The sequence below is a fragment of the Dioscorea cayenensis genome, chromosome 16, assembly GCF_009730915.1.
Source record: "Dioscorea cayenensis subsp. rotundata cultivar TDr96_F1 chromosome 16, TDr96_F1_v2_PseudoChromosome.rev07_lg8_w22 25.fasta, whole genome shotgun sequence".
NCBI classification, from domain to species: domain Eukaryota; kingdom Viridiplantae; phylum Streptophyta; class Magnoliopsida; order Dioscoreales; family Dioscoreaceae; genus Dioscorea; species Dioscorea cayenensis.
Genome location: NC_052486.1, coordinates 19,269,970 through 19,292,722, shown reverse-complemented (window position 1 = coordinate 19,292,722; position 22,753 = coordinate 19,269,970). Strand labels below are relative to the sequence as shown.

Below are 22,753 nucleotides of genomic sequence, written 5' to 3'. Positions count from 1 at the left end.
TTATGCTTGATTTATGAAAACTTTCATATTGTGTTGTTACTATTGACCTGTTGATTTGTTTATTCCTTGTATCCTCATTTTTTTCCCCGGAAACAGTTGGTGCATTCCTTTTCATGTATAACAATATCATAAGTCTGTTCTTTTCATGTTTCACTTGATTTCTGAAATCATTCAAATTGTGTTCTTAATATTGACCTGCTGATCTCTTGATTCCTTGTATGCTCATTTTGTTTTCCCAGAATCTGTTGATGCATTCTTTTGCATGTATAAGAATATCATAGGTCTATTTGTTTCTTTATACCTGTTCTGTTGGTTTCCATGTTCACTTGTTTGCTGTTAATATGTTTTTAAAACTGTCATTATATTCTGATATGCATGTTTGAAGAATTTGATTCACATGTTCTTCACACCACTGTCAATTAGAATTTCAACGGCTGTGGAGGGTATCGAGCGTGTTTCTGAGAAATCATCATCAAGGGCATCTGGCATCAAGCGGGGTACACCTAATAAGAGATGGAAGGGCGAATACGATAGTTTTCTCATTCCACTTCTTGTTGAACAAGTCAAAAAAGGGATGAAATGCAACAAATCATTTAAACGAGCGGCATTTGTGTTTGCTGCTGTCGCCGTCAATTCTAGGTTCAATACTGACTTCAGTGCTGAGAACATTGAAAATCACTATCGAACATTGAAATCGCGATATGTTGAGATTAAAAAGGTGAGAGATCTCGGTGGGGTAGGTTGGAATGACACCACGAAGACCATCACACTTGATCCTATGGTTGCCCTGACCTACATCGAGGTAACATGATTCACTTTCCATGAAAACAATATTACAACCTATTCATGTACATGTGTACTTTGTAGTTAACGGCATTGTAATATAGGCTCACCCGACAGCCAAGGCTTTTATAAACAAACCAATTGAACATTATGAAGCATTGAGGATTATGTGTGGTGACGACAATGCGACTGGCGCGTATGTAACCTCTCTATACGCTGATTTCGGTGATAAATCAGAGGCTGAAGGCAATAATATGGAGAACTTTGATGAAGGCCCAGTTGAACTGCCAAGCGATGACGACGCTGATGTAAACTCTGCCCCGCCGGTTGTTGGTAGCCCCGCAACCTCATCTGCACAAAGGTCACAACGTTCAAGTAGGGGCTCAAAGAACCCTTCTATGATGGGTGATCTAATTATTGTGGTAGGCGAAATGGCAACTGCCATTAAGAACCCCACCCACTGGACGAAGCCCTTGTATGCAAAGGTTATGGAGGTTGACGGGTTTCAGAAGAAGGAACTCGTTCAGGTGTTTGAATATCTGCAGTTTCGTGAGAATGAGGCAAGAGGATTCCTAGTCAAAGATATGGAACTGAAGAAGGATTGGATCGAACAATTTCTGTCGAGGATGGATTGACCAGATCCTGCTTATTCTACCTACTTATTTCATTGCATGTCCCTGCATTTCATGCATCATAACTGACTCATGTTTTGTTATGGGGTGACCCAGCATGTGATATCTTGCTGTCGTTGCATCCGTTATGCATTTCATGTTGTTGACATTTGTATGTTGTCGAGACCTAGTTGTTTTTCTGTTGCTATGCCAGGTTTGGATATTTGTGTGTTTGTTACTAACATGGCTATCTTTCTTTTGTTTTTGTTCGTATTTCAGGTTATGGTATAATGGCAATGATGAAAGGCAAAGTGTGACATTGCACTGAGGCACACTCGCGTTTTATGGGACAAAAACCAGATTGGGGCGCTGGCGGGGCAAAATGACTGGCAGTTTCCCAGTCAATCTTTTGCAGCCATTGCGTATCTCATTTGGTAATTGGTTCCCTATGCGTTTTCCCGTTTCTAAATGTATGGGCCTATTTGTTTATATGAATATTTTTTTTTTAAATTGAATTATATAAGTGTGGCGAGGCAATTAGGAGGCACGTGCTGCCACCATTGCAGCCACCTTGTATAGTTTGTAGTCGCTTCGGTTGTTTTTACATAAACTACAATGCCAATGAATGTGCATATTGTCACTCTTGCTATTACCTAAGCCATGCCAAGAAGACAGGACTTGCTTCGGACACAAGGCAGACATGTAAGCAGATATTTGGCTAGCAGTAATGGATTTCATGAGAGACATTGCAGATTGTGATACTGAAGTTTTGCAGGTACATATATAGATGTGTGTGTTGTTGTAGTGCTTATTATATGTTTTATTTTGGATATTATCTGATTTTAATTGCAATTACACTTGTAGGAGATGTTTATGAGGCATGTGGATGGGTTCCATTGAGATACTACAAATACAGTTGTTGTAGTGCTTATTATATGTTCTATTCAAAAATCTAAGGCTGGAAAACTGGGTTCACAGTGCTTTTATTGTTGTCGCAAAACTTTTGAAAGCAAGACATTGCTGGGTGCATGTATTGATAGATACAAATTGTTATGTCTGTATGTTTTCACGCACCATCTGTTTGGTAACTATTTGAACAAATGATTGATCATACTGAATTTGTATGGCTTTTTAGTGAAGTATGTATGTTCTGAATTTCGTATTTTCTTAATTTGTATGGCTTTTTAGCAGCACAGCAGTTTGTTGTTGTGCTGCTAAAAAACACAGCAACAAACTATCAGTACCCTTGTTCATGCTATCCATAACCCAATCACTGCTTGCCTTGACTCTTGGTCGTGCCTCATCCAAAAGCTCCACCGTCACCACCTTCTCACCGGCGGCTGCCACCATTGCCACCTGAGCTATCTTAAGAGAAGCACCCTCAAGTTTAACAACAGGTGTTCTAAACTCCTCCACCATCTTCTTAACTTCATCAAGATGACTTCCTGACATGCTCTCTGCTGCCACCTTCCAGTTCAATGGATCTTTCATGCATACACTCACGTGTCCATTCCCATTTTCATGCACAATCCAGTCTATCATCGTACATGAAATGTTTTGAGTGTGGCCTGAAATCTTTTGGTTCTATTTTTCTTTTAATTTTTATGGGTTAGTTCATGATAATGTTGATTTTTTTTTGTCTTGGTGCATAGTAATGTATGGGTGATTGAAAAATATAAAGAAAAGTTTCAAAGATGATAATTAAGGATTGGTTTATTTTCTTACAAATCTACAGGATATAATGCAAGTATTTTTTTTTTTCATCACCATATGTAAATTTATTATATATATTTAAGTTGGTGATATTTTACAAAACTGGATATATAACTTGTACTTAGAAAAAATTTATTTGAAAGCAATTATAATTTAAAGATCATAATGTTAAAAAAAAAATTAGAAAAGTATAAGTCTTATACAGTAATACATGCCTTAATTATGGGTTATAAGAAAACAAACAAAATTAATTCAATTAAAAATGTATTAATAAAAATAACCAAATTTATCATTTAAATATGTTAATAGGCAAATGTTATATGAATAAAAATTAACCTATATAACAAATATGGGGTAACCTCACCTCTATACCGAAGTGGTGTTCATAACCCCACTTCGGTGTTACCAAACACAAAAAACTACTGAAGTGATGTATTCCAGGTTTTTATTTCCACCATCCAAACACCTGAAGTGGTTACTGAAATGGAGATTTCCCTCTCAACCAAACACATGGAAGTCAAGACTTCTGACTGAAATTCACACTTTCATTGAAGTGATGTTTTCAGACTTCCCCCACTTCGGTCACTCACTTCCTAACCAAACACACCCATAGTGTAGCACTCATAGGTAGCCAGATCTCCCTTGCTGAGCAAATAGGCATCCACATTGAGGGGAATATATTGTTAAAAGTATTTGGGAAATTCTCTTAATTAAACATCCAGTGTGAAATATGTAAATAGCAAATCATTCCAGCTGAGCAGATAAAGATCCACTCTAACAGTAGATGAGAAGACAATTGGTTAAACACATAGAACAAAATATATAAATAGAAAGTTACTGTCGCGAAGCTGATAGGCATATGTACAAAGGGAGTGTATTGTTATAATTATTGGAGAAATCTCTTAGTTATACACTTTGTGTGAAATGTATAAATAGCAGGTCATTCTTAGTTTAGCCGATTGACATCTATCTTAAGTGAATGTTTTGTTACAAGTAACTAGAAATCTCTTAGTTAGCACATAATGTGAAATATATGAATAGCAAGTCACTCTTGCTAAAAGGATAGACATTCATACAAAGGAGGATATATTGTTACAAATAACTAGAAAGTCTAGCTCTTAGTCAAACTCATAGTGTAAAATATGTAAGAAGCAAGTCACTCTTATTAATTAACTAAACATTCATATTGGGAATATATTATCATATAAGCAGTTGGGAAGCCCTTTAGTCAAACATGTAGTGTGAGCATTGGTAAGTAGCAAGTCACTCTCACTAAGCAAATAAGCATCCATACTAAATACTATAGGAAATGTAATTGTTACAAATATAAAAGAAAATTTTTGCCAAACATAAAATTGTAAGCAATCTAAATACTAAGTTACTTCTGTTAAGAAAATAGCTCTCCTCATCAAGTGGATATATAGTGCCACTACGTAAAAAAAAAAAACAAAACAAAAAACAAGACAAAACAAAACTACGACAATCTTCATCTCACTAGTTAGTTATTACAATGTTGCATGATTTCTTGTTGTGATCAACCTCATTAAATCAGCTACATTAATGAGGCTTGATACTAAAACCTTGTTGGGCAAAGTTGGAGCTTATCATTAATTATTATCAGCCCTATCAAGTAGTTGCTAGTTGAGGAAAATTCAAAAAAGGAAATTGGACAATATGAGGTTATTTCATAAAAATGTCATTTTCTCGCCTAAAACATAATAATCAGGCAGTCTGGATATTATTGAAAGTAAAAAAAAAGGCAAAATTCTGTAGGCCTTGTATAGGTATTAATCCAAAAATCATAGATCTTTATATTCTCTTGCACATGTCAACGGGCCTCAAATTTATTTTCCCTAAATAATCTAATAAATGCATATGAGAATAAAACTACCAATGGAGAAGACAAAAAAGAAGGAAAAAATATATATTAAATAAACTCAATTATTGAAATGTTGTTATATTGAGACTGAATCTAACATCAATTATTATTAATTAATAATAATATAAAATATTTTTAATAATATTGAAAATTTTATAATATTATTATCAAATTATAGATATTATTTCCAACTAATAATGATTTGATATATAAATCTTTCTAGCAATTTCTTTTTAACATAACCAATCACACTAGATGTAAACTTATTCTTAACATGCTTTGATACAAAGATATTTCAATTAATGTATGCTTTTGTCAGGTCATGTTATTTCATTATTCATGGTTTCCATCTTATCTTTGAGAAGAGGAACACAATATATTCTGAAGATATACCACGCGAAGGAACACAAAATATTTTTAACCCTTTTACTTACTAAGATATAATTAACATGAGTTACAATTTGCCCATTCTTCTCATTAGGATAACCAAACTAACTTCACATCGTTTTGCAGCTGTTTAATGTTATCTGGGGCATAAAAGTAGAGTAGCCGATTGTAAATAATAGCAATAACTATTACTATCGATCCACAACGTCAAGGGACATGCAAAACCAGATTAAACAAAATCCTTGATGTATTTATTTCTAATCAGGACATCCAATTTCTCTCTCATCTTTTGACTTTATGTTTACTAAACGTTTATGAAGACCCTTTCAGTACTTCAGAAATTTCTATATGACATAAACTCATGCATATGCACTTAATTAAATATATATATATATATATTATAGAGTAGGGTGATAATTCCCTCCCCCTCATGCCTGACATTGAAAACACTGAAGCTATAGCGCTGTAACATGAAAGAAAAGCTTAGGACATCTGCAGCATAAAAGTTGCATCAAACTCACTGCTTAAAACACAACAATAATTGAGAGAACATCCTCTTTTTTATTTAAATAAAACACAGTACAGTGCAAGAACTAGTGAAAACACACTGTTTACACCATATTCATTACCCTTAGATAAACAGTCTTATGGTCACGTCTACAAGTCAAATCATTCCTTTGAAAAGTTATCAACAGTAACAGCAAGGGAAATATGCAGTACTTGTTCTCAAGGCTATCACCTCCAAATTAAGGCCATGTCCTCCTGACTGACTTCCCACCTTCACCACACCAAACACTCATAACCTATTTTTATATTTTATATATATATTGTCTAGAGTTTCATGATTTTTCTCCCAATAAAGTGCTGCTTTGAATCACAAGAACCATTCCGACTTGGATTGAAGTAAACAGGGAGGTAGTCTTCATTATCACAAATGAAAACTGAATTCTTGAAACGTTTCTGAAGCGCTGGAAGTCCCTGCAAATAATCAGAAGAGTTGTTCCTCCATATCACACACACATGAACAAACAATTTTAACTAGATATAAAAATAGAAGGTTTAAGATGCAACATAACAAGATCAGAAAAACATAAACAAGACCTGAATCCTCGCATACGTAACCTCACAAATCTTCAGAGAACCATGCAATTGATTCCAACTTTTATTATGGAATGCATGGTGAAACCTACGAGCTGCCTTTGCACTGGTGAAGTTCACAAAAGCATACCCCAAGTTACTCCCACTCCTGTCCATTAATTCATTCAATGCAAAATATTTAAACTCGGATCTTATAAAAGAAACATGAAAAAAAGACATATATATATATATATATATACTTGAAGTCTATAGGGAGGTAGAGGAAGTTGAACTCAGAGGCTGTTGTTGAGTTCTCTTCAATAACCTTGTTCTCTTGAGCACAATGATCATCCAACATCTTCAACAAAGTACTCTTCCTGCCAAGTGTAATATAATTAATAAGAAAATGAAACAATAGATAGGACATGCTAATATGTATATATATTTGTATAGATATATATATATATATACATGAGTTTGTTGGGGAGGTTCTTTATCATAACAGTAGTTCTCTTCTCATCATCTTTATGATCATCTTTAAAATGGAACAACTCAAGATCATCTTGTGGCTTATGCTGGCCCTTAAGCTTGGAATTATTTCTACACTGTCTGTTCACAGAGGCATGAAAGAAGGTGATATTAGATGAAGGTGATAAAGTAGGGAAATAAACAGGAGCATTGGGATTAAGAGGAGCCATAGTTGACAAGCTTGTGTCTATTGGTAGTACTTATAGAGAAGCACATTAAATGGAACAAAAGGCAAGAAGGAAGTGCAGTGAGTGTTGATGGGAATGGATAGGGAGCATATCACATCAGTGGGATCTTTAAACTGGCTTCTCATTCAATGCTTGGATTCATTCCCCTCAGAACCATTCATAATGTTCTGCTTTTCTTTATATCCACGTGAAATCAAGTTACTAAAAAAAAATTTTTTAAAAAAAAAAAAGTCTAAAGTTGAGGCTTTTAACTTTTTTTAAATATAAAATAATAAAATTGGAACTTTGTTAAGTAGTTTTTTAATCTCCTTATTAATGTTATCTGTCATGGAGCTGTTGTTTCTTAAAATAATTTTTAAAAGTTTATTTCAAAAGTTTAACCCATCCCGAAATTTACAAAATTGTGAGATGTGAAAATTTAATATTTTTAGAATTTTTTTAATAACGTGACAAAATAGCACACATACAACTTATTTATAGCTCAAAGAGAAATGGCTTTAGAATTTTCTTATTCCAATCATTAGCTTTAAAGTTTTTTAAATTATTTTTTATGATTCTAAAAATTGATATTGTTATTATGCAAATGTCATGTTTCAGCTCTTTTTATATTTTATATTTTTTATATATTTTTTTAATATTTGTTTGAATTATTTTTAAATAAAAACTCTTGTAATTTTGAATTCTTTTCAAAACCAACCTCTTACATAAAAGATTGTACTAATAAACTAAAAAGCAATTGATGCATCACAAATTTTGGTGAGGTTGAAGAAATTTTGAAATTATTAAATAAACATTAATATTGGAAACAAGTTTTTTGCTCCTAAAATTTTAAAGTTGTATGTCCTCATAAGCAAGCTGTGTATGACCACATAATATCTTTAATTCATTTCCAAATAATTATAATTTCATGTTATGGCATGATGAATTTCTTGGAAATTATTTCTAGAAGTTCAAATTATACATATAATTAATGAATATATTGTTACCCTGAGATCACAAAATCTTGTTTGTCAGTAGAGCGTTAATGAGAATGATGAAACAGTGAAACCATTTTAAGCGGTGCTAGTTGGTTGATTGCTAGATAATGTTTAGACATTTAAAATGTTGCTTTTGTCTTTCCAATGAGCTTTTGAGCCTTAGATAGAGAGCCTATTGTTTAGCCCCTACCAACCATTGAATTATTGGGTTGGAAACTATACAAAACCAATCAGTTTTCCTCTTTTACCAATGCCCAACAGGATGACAATTAATTTTGATTCAGTTATTCTTTGACAAGCTAGTTTAAATATATAATATTAATATATTCTATTTCATATTGATATAATATATTTTAGGTACATTTTTAATTTTATTTAACTTTAAGTAAGCAAGGTTTAGTTACTCTCAAGTTTGGGAGTTAGCCAAAAAAAAAAACAAGTAGTGTATTGATAATTGATTAATTGGGTCCATTAAAATTTTTCACAGATAATAATAGGTTAAATTAATAGTGAAGACATATTTATGAGAGAGTAATGATTGTGTGTGAGTAGTCCCAGTGTCTTTATATGCGCAAATCATATACCCATTTGTTTTACTCCATAGAGATTTGTGCCTGCTTTGTCTTTCTTAGCGCCCTTAACAACTCATTTTAGAAAAACGAAGGCAAGCTGAAAATCTTTCACAAAATAACTTAATGAACAGTATTAAGCAAATAACTTTGCTTGTGCTGTCCGGAGGAGAAATAAAATAAAATAAAACTAGAAAAGAGGTATATAACTGACCAAATCAACGCCTTAATTTACCTAACATTGTCCCTCAGATAATTCACATTCAAATTAAGTATCAAGACTAATGATTAGTATCAAACGAAGACAAATTCCATTGAAGTTGCAATAGAATGTTACAGAGCAATATCATAACTATGGATAACATCATAATAGAAATTGAAAAAAATGAATTTCCATCACAACCTCAACCATTTCAACTTGTTGACTATTTAAAATTCAACATAATAACAGTTAAATAAATCATCGAAGCATCATTCAATGTTCTATTGGCATGCACCCTTAAGAGCTAACAATGCAGCTCCATAAGCAGCCTCTGTGTGCTCCGCTCGACGAACTGGGATCCCTAAAACTCTCTCCCTTATCTTTCTCCAGGCCTCATTCTTCGCTCCTCCCCCGGCTGTATATACTTCTTCCACCTCAGTAGCACCGAGCTCTTTCAGTAATCCAAAAGCTTTGGCCTAAGTTCCATTCATTTAAGAATGTAAGTTCTCATTACTCTTTCCTTAGAAAGCGACAATCGTTATTATACCTCAATCCGGGCAATGGACTCTAAAATCCCATGCAAGTAATGAACATCGTTCTCTGGTCGTGGATGCAACCTGTAATGGTTAAAGGCAAAGAAATTACGAAAGCTCTTTGCATCCAATTTTATTTTCAGAATACTTGAAGGTTAGAAAATTATAAATGCACAAGACTTCAAAAAAGTCCGGGTTGTTGTTGACAGTGATCCAAATGCCATGATTGATTTCTTTCAGAAAAGTATGATTCAATAATGGCCGAGTGAAATAATGTCTTACGGCAGCATCATAAATCTGCCTACTAAAACTGATTTCTTTCTGCCATACAGTACCGACAAGAGCAAACATTGGTAACTAATGCCTGGCATTTCTTTTTATCTCTAGAGGAAATCAGCCAATAATATGTCCTTGTGGATTGCCCAAACCTTCATATAAGAATCAAGGTTGAAATGCTGGTAAATTATTCAAATATTTGGTCATCCAACAGATACAAGATCAATAGAGTATGATATTTAACTAGTCTGAAGATCCTGATTTGTCATGCTCATGTTAAATTATGGGAGAACAAAAATCAAACTTTAGACTAGTACACTTGAGTATAATTTTCACAAGTTATTTTCTCTTGTTAGGAATGTAAAATTACCTTGGTTGCATGTTTGGGTCAGCAATTGGAAATCTTTCACCATATGCTGGTAAAGGATAATAATCCAAAGTAGAAGCTACCAAGGGATTTATTTGCTGACTCAGAAGTTCCAATTGGTCATCAGTGAAGATCTGCCTCAGAACAGCTCCTCCAGTATTCGAAGCACCACCAACAAGCCACTTATCATCAAGACGATGGCTGTATACACCAAATCTAGAGTCCTCAATTCGAGAAGTGCTAAGGAGTTTAATGGCAAGTGTCGAACCCAAGGATGTAACCTAGTCAAAGTTTATTATGAAGAAAAACCTGATGAAAATTGAAGACTTGAATATTGCTGTTTCAAGTTTAAGGATGATAACAATATGTTTGAAACTTACAGCTTTCCCTGGCAGAGTAGCGCCAGCTGCCAGAAAAGCAGCTATACTATCAGTCGTTCCTGTACAAACAACGCAATCCTTTGGAAAGCCTGGAAGAAAGAGCACAAAGAAAATCTAAAGGTCCATTGCAGAAAAAATAAAACAAGACCACAGATAAGGGACTGATTGAAGGCGCATTCAGCTGGGCATTTAAGAAGGCTGATAAGAGAATTAGGGAAGCCAAAAGCTCTATTGAATTTAAATTATGTGTTTAGGAATTAAAAAATAATAAAAATGCTATTCACCCAAACACACCATAAGCACAAACTAGGAAAAAAGATTGAAATAATTGAAAACAATCTTTCCAGCTCTAGAATTTGATAATTAGAAAAAAATCCAGGAAAATAGATGAGTGATGGCAACAATTGTTAAAGAGTGTGAGACATCAACAACAGTTGGAAGTAACAAACCTTAAGCATATGCTAAAGATGGGTTTCCCTCTGATAATTAAACATACATGATTTGCTCCACTCCTATCAGTAGTTACAAAATGATAAATCCTTAGAAAAAAATCAGCGAGAAACATAAAAATGTAATCAAAGACAAGAAGAAGCAAACAAGGAAATTACTGAACAGGCCATCCGTGTGTCCGCTGAGATGTTTGCACAAGCATAACATATTTGTGAACATGGTCAGGACATAATTGTAAAACTTACCCTTGGTAAACCTTGAATTTTCTTTTAAACCATGTAGTAAATTTCTTTTAAGTGAAGAACCTTTTTACAAAAAGGGTCATCTAGAACCCTAGATTGTTTTTTTCTCACCTCTTGTTGATTGCTGTTGCCTTTCTCATGGGCTCCTATTTGGCCATCTGGGGGTAAATCTTGTTGGCTGTGGCTTGCTTTAGATGTTTTAGTCTCATTCTTCATTTATTTTCCTGGTTTTGTATGTGATCTGTGGTTTGCGCCCAGCGATTGAACTTGTTGACTAGAGAAGTGGTTATTGGAGAAGAGGTTGACACTGCCAACCATGAGAACGCTATGTTAGAGCTTATTCAAAAGGTGGCGGGTTTTATGAGATGGCAAAGGCAGTGGACCTATTCAGGTTCAGGTGTGACAATAATGACGAGAATAATTAACGAAAATTTTCTAGTCTCTCGGATGTTTATGCAATCAGTGCATGCATATTTTAGATAATTGCCTAACATAAATTAGCATATGAGCCATAAGTTCTATCTGAATATTGCTGCTAAGGAATAGGTTAGGTGTACATTTCTTCCAATAGAAGCAAATGTGGCTAGTTGCCGCAAACGACATTATGTAATCCCTCCCAACCAACATGTTCAGTTAACCTTATTAGACCAAAATTATAATTTATCAAGAGCTACATTTTAAGAGATTACTCTCGCTGCAACATCAAGGACAACTAAAGCTTCTAGAATGTTCTACTCACATTAGTTCAAACATGCCTTTGAACTTTTATATCAAATTTTACCAACAGTAAACTAAGAACATGATTCTTGAAGATTTAAAAAATAAATAAATACATAAATGCAGAAACTATAAAATGTTTTTTTTTTTTTTTTTGTGAATTCCCACATGATGATGAAGCCGAGACAATTATTACCAGAAGTTCAGGAAGTGAATGAACAAGAAATAGCTCCAGCTAGTACAAAGTCAAGGATTTAGTATGACCTTTAAATTTGTTTGACTCAAACATGGTTGAAATTACTCAATAGGGACGCGAGGGTGGAAAATTACAAAATTACGATTCAACATTATATATTCGGATACTCCATCTCAAATGTGTGCTTTACACTTTTATATATATCTGACCAAACAAAATTTAAAAATAGTTTATAATAATTTCGAAAATAAAAAGTATAAAATGAGAAAAATCATTCCAGGGAGTCCCATGATATTGGAGTTAGCTAAAAACAACACAGAATTTTTGTTGTATTTACATATTTCACTAAGCATCTGTTTTATTTGTACAATCAGGATATTTAGTGCTAATTACAAAAACAAGTAGGTCATTTATAAATAGTCCATGTTCATTTCTTCATTTCTTAAAGAATAAAACTTATTAGAATTGTAAAAGTCATAAATATGTGGAAACTGGTTTTGGTGTGAGTACATGCGAACATGGATCTCAAACATAAGAAATTTCAGCTGCTGGAAATAATTATTAGTATGAACAATGAAAATGGATACTGAAAACAAAACTAGATATCTCAAGGATCAGATCATTATTAACTTGAGCGTAACCTTTCTATGGACACATATGCACAAAAGTAAATGTTCACTAAATAAAGTTTGCTTGGTTTGATTATTGAAATTAATTTTACGAGTACGTCAACCAGAAAGTCTAAACAGTCTCTGAACAAGCAAAAACTATGACCTGTGTTTGTTAGGGTGTGCATAACCCAAGTATAGCGCCTTCAACTCTAGCACAAGTGTCGACCCAAGTATGCAAGAAGAGAATGGGAGACGAGAAAAATAGGAAGCTTGTGGCTGATAGGGTTTCACACTGAAAAGAAAGAGCTAATGGCTTGGTAACCCGCCGGCAAAGTAGGGACCATTACTGCCCACCTAGAGGGTAGCGTGGTGCACACACACGTGTGGTATAGAAAGCACAGCCCATCATGGGCCCAAATGACTTATTCAAGAGGTCAAGCCAAAAAACACATATAAATGTGTGAACTATTTGTCCATTTTCCGACATCAGACAATCTTTGTAAGAGCAGAGGTTTTTCTTGGATTTTGTTGTAAGAAGTATCTGAGTCTGACCTAGTTCTCGCAAAGGGCCTGGGCCAGCCTAGTTCCAACAAAGCTAAGAAACTCACATTGATACTTCCATATGGGCAAAGGAAATGGACTCACCAAATTGTTTTCTCATATCTTCTTTTATAGATTCAATCGGAGTTCCAGGTGGTTTCACAGTGGGAAGTAAATAAGAGAATGGCTGAGAAACCAACCAACTTGGATAGGACTCAGTCTCTGGATCATATCCAACCTGTAACAAACAAGAAACTCTTAGTGCAAGCTTGCATAAAACGTGAAAACTATTTCGAGCATGAATGTTACATGTAATAATGAAGTAGCATTCTTTCCTAGCAACTATACTAGAAAGGTTCCCCATCCAAGATTGTATTCTACATGTAGAAAAAGTGGGTCTTCCGGCTAGACTAGTGGATTAGTATTTTGATGGTTAAGACTAATCATTTCAGAGAAGCTTGTAAATTAGCGTCTTAAATAGCATGATTTTTAAATTAGCATCTAACAAGAGGTTCGCATTCCTTATTACACTAATCTAAATAGCAGGTAAAACTGCAAGTAGAAAATTGGAAAAATTACCTTCAAAGCATTGTTGTAGTCACTCACTCCAAGCTTTCCATGAAGAAGCCACAACAGCCAATCTGATTGATGCATCAGTATAGCATTACCTTTATCTGAATTATGTGAATTCCACCATGAGACCAGCTTAGAGAGAGTGGATGATCCAGCACAAACAGTATGATTTTCAGGAGCAAGGGACGTGACGAATGGTAAAGCGTCAGGACAGCTTTCATTGTACAGAAATGGTTTACACAGTGGTTCTCCTGTAGTACTGTAATTATGGGATTAAGTTTATGTGAGAAACAAACCAAGTATAAGGCACAAACAAGTTGACTATAATGAAAGAACAAGATTTAGAAAAGACCTTTCGGAGGGGAGATAAACACCTGTCAATGATCAATGTTGTTGCTGAAGTTCCATCAATGGATATGGAGGAAATATATGGACAAAGTGTAGGAGGGAGATCTTCAAGTAGCGACAGAAGTGTTTCCTTCCACGAGCTTGCCCGATTCATGGCAACCTGCCTAGTAAACAGATGCTACTTTATAATTCTCTCTGAAAATGAACAACCAAGAAATTAAACAAGATCTAACCATAATTCCAGGAGCAAAACAAATCTGCACGAAAAAGACTGGGCTAAACAATAGGTTTAAGCAAATGGAGGAAAAAGTAATTGTGTACCGACTACCGTCACATTCATTTTCTTGAAGATGAACTAAAGACTTTGTTAATAAGAATGACAAGAATGACCAATGTTCAACAAAAAAGTTTACGAACTTTAGCAGCAGTAATATTTACAAAGTGAATAACATGTCTAAGATATGCAACATTCCTGGTAGCATTGAGAAAAGTCGCATCAACATGAAGATAATAATTGCAAAATGACACTACAAAGCCCACAAAAAGAAGGCATCAGTATCTGAATCCTTATGTTGTATTTTAAGTATGAAATATAATGTTAATCAGAAGAAAGGAGAAGCATGTTAGAACTTAATACATAGTAAAATCAACTCACAACTTGTTTTGATTTCTGAAAGTTGAACAAAACAATTTATCAAATGGAATCACAGTCCAAGTTCTCAAAATAAACTCTTACATTGGTTTGCCCATACGTCCTTTTCCCTTCAGAATGAACAATCCCTTGTTTATCTATAAGAGCATAACGAGCCCCAGACGTTCCAAAGTCAATCCCTAGGTAAAGCCTCTTCCTCCCTTGAAATTCTTCATCTAAAGAGCCTTTGCTACTCATTTTTACAACTGTATGCCTCTTGATTCTTGAAAGAAAATTTCTTGACAAACCACAACCTCCTGATATCAATTTGATAAAAAAAAAAAAAATCAAAACTGAATGAAATCCAAAGTATATGGCATACAAATCTAGGAAAAATTTCAACTTTTGTTCATCCAAAGCAGGTAAAAATAGAATTTCAGAATAACCACCATCTACGTCAACGATTGACCCTACTATCAGACAACAGAAGTTCAAAACGGATATAATCCAACAAGAATCCCTTGCAAACCAAGAAAAAATTCACTAAATGAGCAATCAGAGCAGCTGAATTGGAATCTCAAACCTCAATGATTGAAATATAGATTGAATTAAAACTAAATCAAAAAATCGCCAAGAAGAAGAGAATGAGGCATTCTACCATGACCGGAAAGAGCAAAAGAATGCGGCGCAGGAAGCAGCATGAGGGCCGTCATTGTTGAGCTGATGATGCTCTCGAGCTTCTCTCAAGTGTTGTTACGTTTCTCACGTTCGCGGTTCGTATTGTTAGAGAGATGAGGACGATGAGCTTTTGGTTTCAGCCTCACAATTTTCCATGTTTTGGAATTTTGCTCAAATACCCCTGAAAAACTTTTGGTTTATCATATACTCCCTCCACTTTATTTTAATTGTCACGACTCACGTATAACCTTTGGACAAGTATTAAGATTATTATTAAAATTTTTAAAATTAAAAAAAAAAATACTATATGATAAGACATTTTTACCTTTAAAGTTGTTTACTCCCATTAATGTGCACATATCTTTTTAAACAAGGAGAAGAGCAAAATTGGAAAATAATAATAATAAATGCTTATAAAACATTTAAATATAACAAGTAAATTGAAATTTTTTTCCACCAAATATAGCAATTAATAAAAAATGGAGTGAGTATAGAGATAACTTTTTTTTTGTTTAAGCCACCATATCGATTGATGAGCAGGTAAGGCACTTGACTCTATGTGAGAGATTGAGAATTTGATTTTTTTTTTCCAATATGTGTATTTAGAAAGACTTATCTATATTACAAAAATAATAATAATAATAAAATATTGAAAAAATTTGATGGGAGCCAGACAATTTATTAAATAGTTGAGACTAATTTAAGAGCTTAATCAAATTGTTTCATGTAGCATAAAGGGTGAAGAGGAAAATTTTTTGGGTTTTTTTTTAAATAATACAAAAAAATATTTACTAAATTACGCATATTTAAAATTATATACCAAAATACGCACGCCGGTGGAAAATGGGAAAACTTTCTCCGTTTTGAGCTTTTTTTTATTTTAAAATATAGAAACGAGAGAATTTCTCCAGTTTTCATTTTTTTTAATTAAAAAATTTTGAAAACGGGAGAAATTCTCCAGTTTTCAAAATCTTGTGATGTTTTTAGTAAAAAAATGAAAACGGAGATGAACTCCCGTTTTCCCAATTTTTTTTAATTTAAACAAAAACTCTTTAAAGATATTCTTTTTATATAATTAATTTTTTAATTAAAAAAATAATTGTTGATATATATATTTTAAAGTTTTATTTTAAAAAAAACTACGAATCCCGAAAAATATCAGAAATAAAACGATAAAAGTTGCACTGGTAATTAATTAGTATAAAATAGGATGGTTAAATCTACAACGGTAAGTACTTAGTATAAAGTAGGCCGATCAAACCTACAATGTTAATAATTAGCACAAATTAGGATTGTCAAACCTGCACCGGTTAATAATTACCACAAAGTAGGACAATAAAAAGTGCACCGGTCAATACTTACCACAAAGTAAGTCGGTGAAACCTGCACCGGTAAATAATTAGTACAAAGTAGGTCGGTTAAACCTGCACCGGTCAGTAATTAGTACAAAGTAGTTTAGTCAAACTTGTATCGGTAATTAATTAAGATAAAGTATGACGGTCAAACCTGCACCAGTTAGTGATTAGCACAAAGTACATTGGTCAAACCTGCACCGGTCAGTATTTAGTTCAACGTAAGTTGATCAAATCTGCACCGATCAGTAATTAGCACAAAGTAGGACAGTCAAACTTGCACTTGTCAGTAATTAGTACAAAGTATATCGGTCAAACCTACACCGGTCAGTAATTAACACAAAGTAAGACGGTCAAACCTGCACTGGTCAAATTCTTAGCACAAAGTAGGTCGGTCAAATCTGCACCAGTCAGTAATTAGTATAAAATAGATCGGTTAAAGCTGCACCGCCCAATGATTAGCACAAAATACACCAGTCAAACCTGCACCACTAAGTGATTAGCACAAAGTAGGACAGTCAAACCTGCACTAGTAAGCACAAAGTATGCCGGTCAAACCTGCACCACTCAGTGATTGATACAAAGTAGGACAGTCAAATCTACACCAGTCAGCACAAAGTATGTTGGCCAAACTTACACCACTCAGTGATTAGGACAAAGTAGGACGATCAAACTCGCACTGATCGATTACTTAGCACAAAGTAGGTTGGTCGAAACCCTCGCACTAATCGATGAATTAGGGACTGGTCAGAACTCGCAATGTTCATAAATGAAATTTTCAAAATTCGAGCTCTTTATATAAACCAACATTAGTAGCCCATTTTCACTCTTGCACACTATTTACTCTCTATCAACTCACTCACCCATACTTCTTCTTCTTGTCTTCAACAATGGCAGAGACTTCACTTGTATTGGTTTACTACAATGGTTCAATCACTGTTAGTGAAGACACAATTATATTTTCGTCAAAGGATCAATCATATTTTTATGTTGAAGACGACATCTCTTACGAAAATTTAAAGAGATCCATTGAAGAAAGTATTGAGACTACTGACAACCAAGGAGTTTCATGTATCAAATACCGGCTCCCAATTTCTTCAGGATCCGGTAAGATTTGCTATCGGTCATTCATATTACGTAATGACCGAGATGTTCAGATGATGTTTGACTACCACAAAAGAAATCCAGATATTGGCATTATTGAATTATACGTGGAGTTCAACACTGCAACTTTCGAGGGTGCTCCTTCCCAACAACAAATCTCCCCAAATGGCAAAGTTCAATGCAATATGAGACGGGAGAGGATTTCATCACCATGCCAAGTTAATGAACCTGAATAGCTCTCTACGGAGTGGAGGTCACAAGATGATCCACCGCCAATATTTATTTTAGTAATTCACAACATCTACAAGGCGGAACAAATTCTTTTCATGATATTCATAAAACTGAATTCAGTTAGTATGGGCGATCTAGTAAAGACGATGACGACAACAATGGTGACAGCTTTGGGGAAGACACTGAAGCAAGTGTTGATAACATTCAGTTAGAAGAATGTAATCTTGAAGACGTTCCAATGACCGGCCATAATTTCACGATGGCACCAATAGAGCCTCCAGCACATATGCTGACCCTTGATGTGGAAGCAATGTCCGCACAAGAATTTACGGAGTACCCTTTATTATATGCCGACACATTAAGTGGAGCAACGACAAATAAAGATCTGCATATAGACATGAGGTTTCGAAGTAAAGATGATGCTGTGACTGAAATTAAGCATTACTGCTTACTTAAATCCATCGAATACAAAGTTATCGAGTCCGATCCAACTCGATACTCCGATAAATGTAAGTCATATGGCGATGGGTGCAATTGGAGGGTTCGCGCATCCTACAGCAAGCGGAGACAGCTTTGGGAAATTACAAAGTACACTGGGCCTCACACGTGTTCATCATCAATGATCTCGCAGGATCATTCGAAGCTGGATTCAAACATGATTTGTCGCCAAATACAAGCACTAGTCCAATAGCAGCCAAGCATCAATATATCGATTTTAATAGCAGAGATCAAGAATCGATACGGATACACACCAACATATAGGAAAGTATGGACAGCTAAGCAAAAAACGGTTGAAGCAGCATTCGGCAATTGGGAGGAGTCCTACAATGAATTACCAAGATGGCTATCAGTGTTGCAACAGTTTGTTCCTGGGACAATAGATGATCTTGAGACCCAGCCAGCATATGATGGACCTTATCTGGTACGTGATACTCGAATCTTTCATAGTCGCTTAAATTGTGATTTATGTCGCAATGAAAGACATAGTCGCTTAAATTATCCCAACATTGCCGATTCAAGTAGTCAGTCGTAATTTACTCTAAATGTCTTTTTTGTTGTAATGTTTTAATTATGTAAGCCTTCGATATAATTATAACATGCAATGACTTATTATTAAAGCCTTTTGTTAAAGCATATGAAGAAAAAACAAATGCAAATAAAAAGTAACTTTCAAAAAATACACAACATAGAACACCAAGAAAAAAAATACTACATATGGTTTTGCGCACACAATAAAGAAAAACAACAACTAATATAAGAGTCTACTCTACCGTCTACGCTGCCACCTCTCAGTAAAACATTGAGGTGGATGAATATCTCTGTCAGGCAGTCCCCGTGGCCTAGGTCTTCGTGCTTGCTCAGCTGGCGGGTCGTCATCAGATGATTCATCCAAATCGTATATTGCTGAGGCTTGAGTGTGGAGGTTCGCAGCAAAATACGAAGGGTTTGGGGGTGATTCCCAGTTTTGTTGCCGAAATGAAGTTGAACGACTAGATTGTTCGCATTCCATAGGTGGATGAGGTTGATACTCAAATAAATTCCGCACAAAGTCCATCCCGAAATCAACCGAGTATTTGCTGGGCTCAACTAGAGGAAATCCATGGAGATGAGATGATCGAGTAACGTTGATATCATCTGATGAGTGAAATGACCGGTACCCTTCGTAATGTGGGTGTCGAGGAATATGTACCTCGTCGTGTTCGGCCTGAGAACTATGCTGACGAAGTTTTCATACAGGAGGACTCAGTCGTGGTACATCTACAACTACTGTTGGAAACGCTCTGAGAAGCGTTGAAAGAGTGTTCCCTCTCGTACGAGGATCCAACATGTCCTGATCTGTCGATAAAAATAGTATGGTGTTAGTAGTATACCAGTTATAATATTCCAACGACATTGCGTTATTCCCGGCAGGAACATGAAGGCTAAGGCAACGTGAGCTATATCTCTCTAGTATCCAGTCCATCTTCTGTACATCAATGCCCAATCTGTGTCAATTTTGCTACGAAGATCATGATCATGGGTCGGTCCAATATTGCAAACTGGATCGAGAGGAACACCTTAGGCGAAGACAAATTATCTTGTCACTCGATTTGTTTGGTGCCACTCAACAACTTCGAAGTAAATCAATGATGTACACGCAGTCCATAAAGGTCTGTCTGCGAAAATGTCTTGTGGCACTTGTGCGATTATCTCGTTCGAATCGTAAGGCCGCCATATAAACTTTTCAAAATTGTTTACCAGATAATCAACGATTATTAATACTTAAAATATGTGCATGAAATATCAGTTTTTTTAACAACATTACCTGTTGCATCTCCAACCGATATAGTAACTATCTATATATCTTCACATTGTGCTTGTTGATGCGGCTATCATCATTCACTTCAATGTGCGCCCACCTAGAAATTGAGAATGAATTATAATTTCAATGTATTATTATTAAGTGTAAAATGAATCATCAATTTAATTTGCTCTCACCTACGAGCCAGAGGAAAGGATACGATAGCACAGGTTCGAGGGGATATACTTGAAATCATGTGCCATTCCCATGATTGAAGTAATATCATAGATCCACTGATATTTTTCATATCCTTGTTCGATGCACAGCATAAAGACCTGTACATGGTTGCTAGACATGCTGAACCCCAACTGTATCTTCCTGCTTCTGTAAAATCCCTCAGAAGCGGTAACCACTTCAGATGAACCCTGTTCTGAGACATATCTGGCATGAGGACACAACCGATAAGCCTTAGGATATAGGCGCGTGCATAACATTCTATCTGTCGTTGACTTGCATCATATGGCAACATGCCAAATGTTTCCTCAAGCCACGTTAAAGTTATACTCTGACCTTTCATTTGCTCCGCCGGTGGGATCACTCCGAGCAACTCTGCACAAACAGCACTTTCTAAGCCGGAAGTCTACCCAATGACTTCGTGGCCGTTAATAGGTAAGCCCAGTAATAGCGCCACATCTTCCAACGTGATTGTTGTCTCACCGCATGTAAGGTGGAATGTGTGTGTTTCAGTCCACCATCTCTCCACTAATGCGCTCACAAGAGCGGCATCAATTCGAAAATTAAGAATTTGAGCCCCATGATGGAACCCGGCTTCTCTTATAAGACCTATGATTTCTGGAGGAGGCTCTACAATAGACACATGTCTACACCTAAGAACCCGATCAGGCTGTAGAAAGTTATAAATTAATCAATTTCATATTAAATGGAAAAATAAAATAAGTTGACTTGAAAAAAATATATGACACGAAAAAATCACAAATCCGAACATATGTCATCGAAAAATTAAATATGATTGAAGAGTAAACCATAAACATTGGTGTGTTATTTGTGTAATACATCATATATCTAACCTAATAATATAATTATTAATGCGATTAATAATTATGAAATAATACAATTATTAATATAAACTAATGACTTAATATAATTTTTAATAAAAATTAACCTAATAATATGCTAGGTTATCTAAATAAACATGCTTCGGCCATAATATAACAATTACTAATACAATAAAAAATTAAACCTAATAATATACTAGGTTATCTAAAATAATGACTTAATACAATTATTGATAAAAAATAACTGAATAATATATTAGGTTATCTAAATAAACATTCTTCGGGGTTAATACAATAATTAATTATGACATAATACAATTATTAATAATAAACAAAATTACCTAAAAATATAATGGGTTATCTAATTAAACATGATTGGGGTGCTAATAAGATAATTATTAATACGATTAATAATTATGACATAATACAATTATTAATATAAAATAATGACTTAATATAATTATTAATAATAAACAAAATAACCGAATAATATACTAGGTTATCTAAATAAATATTCTTCGAAGTTAATATAACAATTATTAATACAATAATTAATTATGACATAATAAAATTATTCATAAAACCTAATGACATAATACGATTATTAATAATAAAAAATTACCCTAAAAATATAGTGGGTTATCTAATAAACATAATTGGGGCGCTAATAAGATAATTATTAATACGATTAATAATTATGATATAATACAATCATTAATATGAAATAATGACTTAATACAATTATTAATAAAAAAATAATCGAATAATATACTAGGTTATCTAAGTAAACATGCTTCGAGGTTAATATAACAATTATTAATACAATAATTAATTATGATATAATACAATTAATAATAAAAAATTACCCTAAAAATATAGTGCGTTATCTAATTAAACATGCTTCGGCCGCTAATAAGATAATTATTAATATGATTAATAATTATAACATAAAAAAATTATGATGTGAAATTAATGTCTTAATATAATTATTAATAAATAATTAATTTCAACGTTATCTAAGGTAGTGTTTGGATAGTGGGATATATATATAATATTCCATGGATGGGAGATATCCATGGATGGGAATATCCATGTTTAAGTGTTTGGTTGGAGGGATTTAATAGTAAGAATAAAGATTGTTTGGTGTTTGGTTAGAGGGATAAGGATATGTAAATATTTGGATATCCATTTTTAAGTATGTATTTGATTTAAATAACGGATATTAATAGATAAATTTTTTATTTATTTAGCAT

At 34.2% G+C, this 22,753-nt stretch overlaps 4 protein-coding genes across 6 annotated transcripts; 2 read left to right on the top strand and 2 right to left on the bottom strand.

Moving 5' to 3' along the window:
- Positions 1 to 397: 397 nt before the first annotated feature.
- On the top strand, positions 398 to 1,418 carry LOC120278598. The gene is made up of 2 exons (XM_039285343.1): positions 398 to 802; positions 888 to 1,418. The coding sequence occupies exons 1-2, from the start codon at positions 398 to 400 to the stop codon at positions 1,416 to 1,418; spliced, it is 936 nt and encodes a 311-aa protein (XP_039141277.1).
- Positions 1,419 to 5,933: 4,515 nt separating this feature from the next.
- Positions 5,934 to 7,148, bottom strand: LOC120278597 (protein terminal ear1 homolog). Its single transcript, XM_039285342.1, has 4 exons — positions 6,922 to 7,148; positions 6,711 to 6,827; positions 6,475 to 6,619; positions 5,934 to 6,351 (listed from the first exon to the last, which is right to left on the bottom strand). The coding sequence occupies exons 1-4, from the start codon at positions 7,146 to 7,148 to the stop codon at positions 6,205 to 6,207; spliced, it is 636 nt and encodes a 211-aa protein (XP_039141276.1). The 3' UTR covers positions 5,934 to 6,204.
- Positions 7,149 to 9,088: 1,940 nt separating this feature from the next.
- Positions 9,089 to 15,581, bottom strand: LOC120279315 (D-ribulose kinase). Of its 3 annotated transcripts, XM_039286228.1 has the most exons (9): positions 15,437 to 15,581; positions 14,884 to 15,095; positions 14,174 to 14,307; positions 13,806 to 14,058; positions 13,332 to 13,464; positions 10,471 to 10,559; positions 10,094 to 10,371; positions 9,462 to 9,531; positions 9,089 to 9,390 (listed from the first exon to the last, which is right to left on the bottom strand). In XM_039286228.1, exons 1-9 carry the CDS (start codon positions 15,489 to 15,491, stop codon positions 9,196 to 9,198), a joined length of 1,419 nt encoding a protein of 472 aa, XP_039142162.1. In that variant the 5' UTR covers positions 15,492 to 15,581; the 3' UTR covers positions 9,089 to 9,195. The 3 variants fall into 3 exon arrangements, with proteins under 3 accessions (XP_039142162.1, XP_039142164.1, XP_039142163.1); XM_039286230.1 differs by lacking the exon at positions 15,437 to 15,581 and having other exon boundaries at positions 14,174 to 14,342; positions 14,884 to 14,993; XM_039286229.1 differs by lacking the exon at positions 15,437 to 15,581 and having other exon boundaries at positions 14,174 to 14,311; positions 14,884 to 14,984.
- Positions 15,582 to 17,698: 2,117 nt separating this feature from the next.
- On the top strand, positions 17,699 to 18,834 carry LOC120278596. The gene is made up of 2 exons (XM_039285341.1): positions 17,699 to 18,130; positions 18,268 to 18,834. The coding sequence occupies exons 1-2, from the start codon at positions 17,699 to 17,701 to the stop codon at positions 18,832 to 18,834; spliced, it is 999 nt and encodes a 332-aa protein (XP_039141275.1).
- Positions 18,835 to 22,753: the final 3,919 nt, after the last annotated feature.

Coding starts and splice junctions, on each gene's coding strand:
- LOC120278597 (XM_039285342.1), bottom strand. CDS start 7,148: ATGGCTCCTCTTAATCCCAATGCTCCTGTTTATTTCCCTACTTTATCA. Junction 6,828..6,921: donor AACCTCCCCAACAAACTCAT/GTATATATATAT, acceptor TACACTTGGCAG/GAAGAGTACTTTGTTGAAGA. Junction 6,620..6,710: donor TACCTCCCTATAGACTTCAA/GTATATATATAT, acceptor ATTAATGGACAG/GAGTGGGAGTAACTTGGGGT.
- LOC120278596 (XM_039285341.1), top strand. CDS start 17,699: ATGGCAGAGACTTCACTTGTATTGGTTTACTACAATGGTTCAATCACT. Junction 18,131..18,267: donor GGATTTCATCACCATGCCAA/GTTAATGAACCT, acceptor GAATTCAGTTAG/TATGGGCGATCTAGTAAAGA.
- LOC120278598 (XM_039285343.1), top strand. CDS start 398: ATGTTCTTCACACCACTGTCAATTAGAATTTCAACGGCTGTGGAGGGT. Junction 803..887: donor TTGCCCTGACCTACATCGAG/GTAACATGATTC, acceptor ATTGTAATATAG/GCTCACCCGACAGCCAAGGC.
- LOC120279315 (XM_039286228.1), bottom strand. CDS start 15,491: ATGACGGCCCTCATGCTGCTTCCTGCGCCGCATTCTTTTGCTCTTTCC. Junction 14,308..14,883: donor GGACGTATGGGCAAACCAAT/GTAAGAGTTTAT, acceptor TTTACTAGGCAG/GTTGCCATGAATCGGGCAAG. Junction 14,059..14,173: donor ACAACATTGATCATTGACAG/GTGTTTATCTCC, acceptor CCATAATTACAG/TACTACAGGAGAACCACTGT.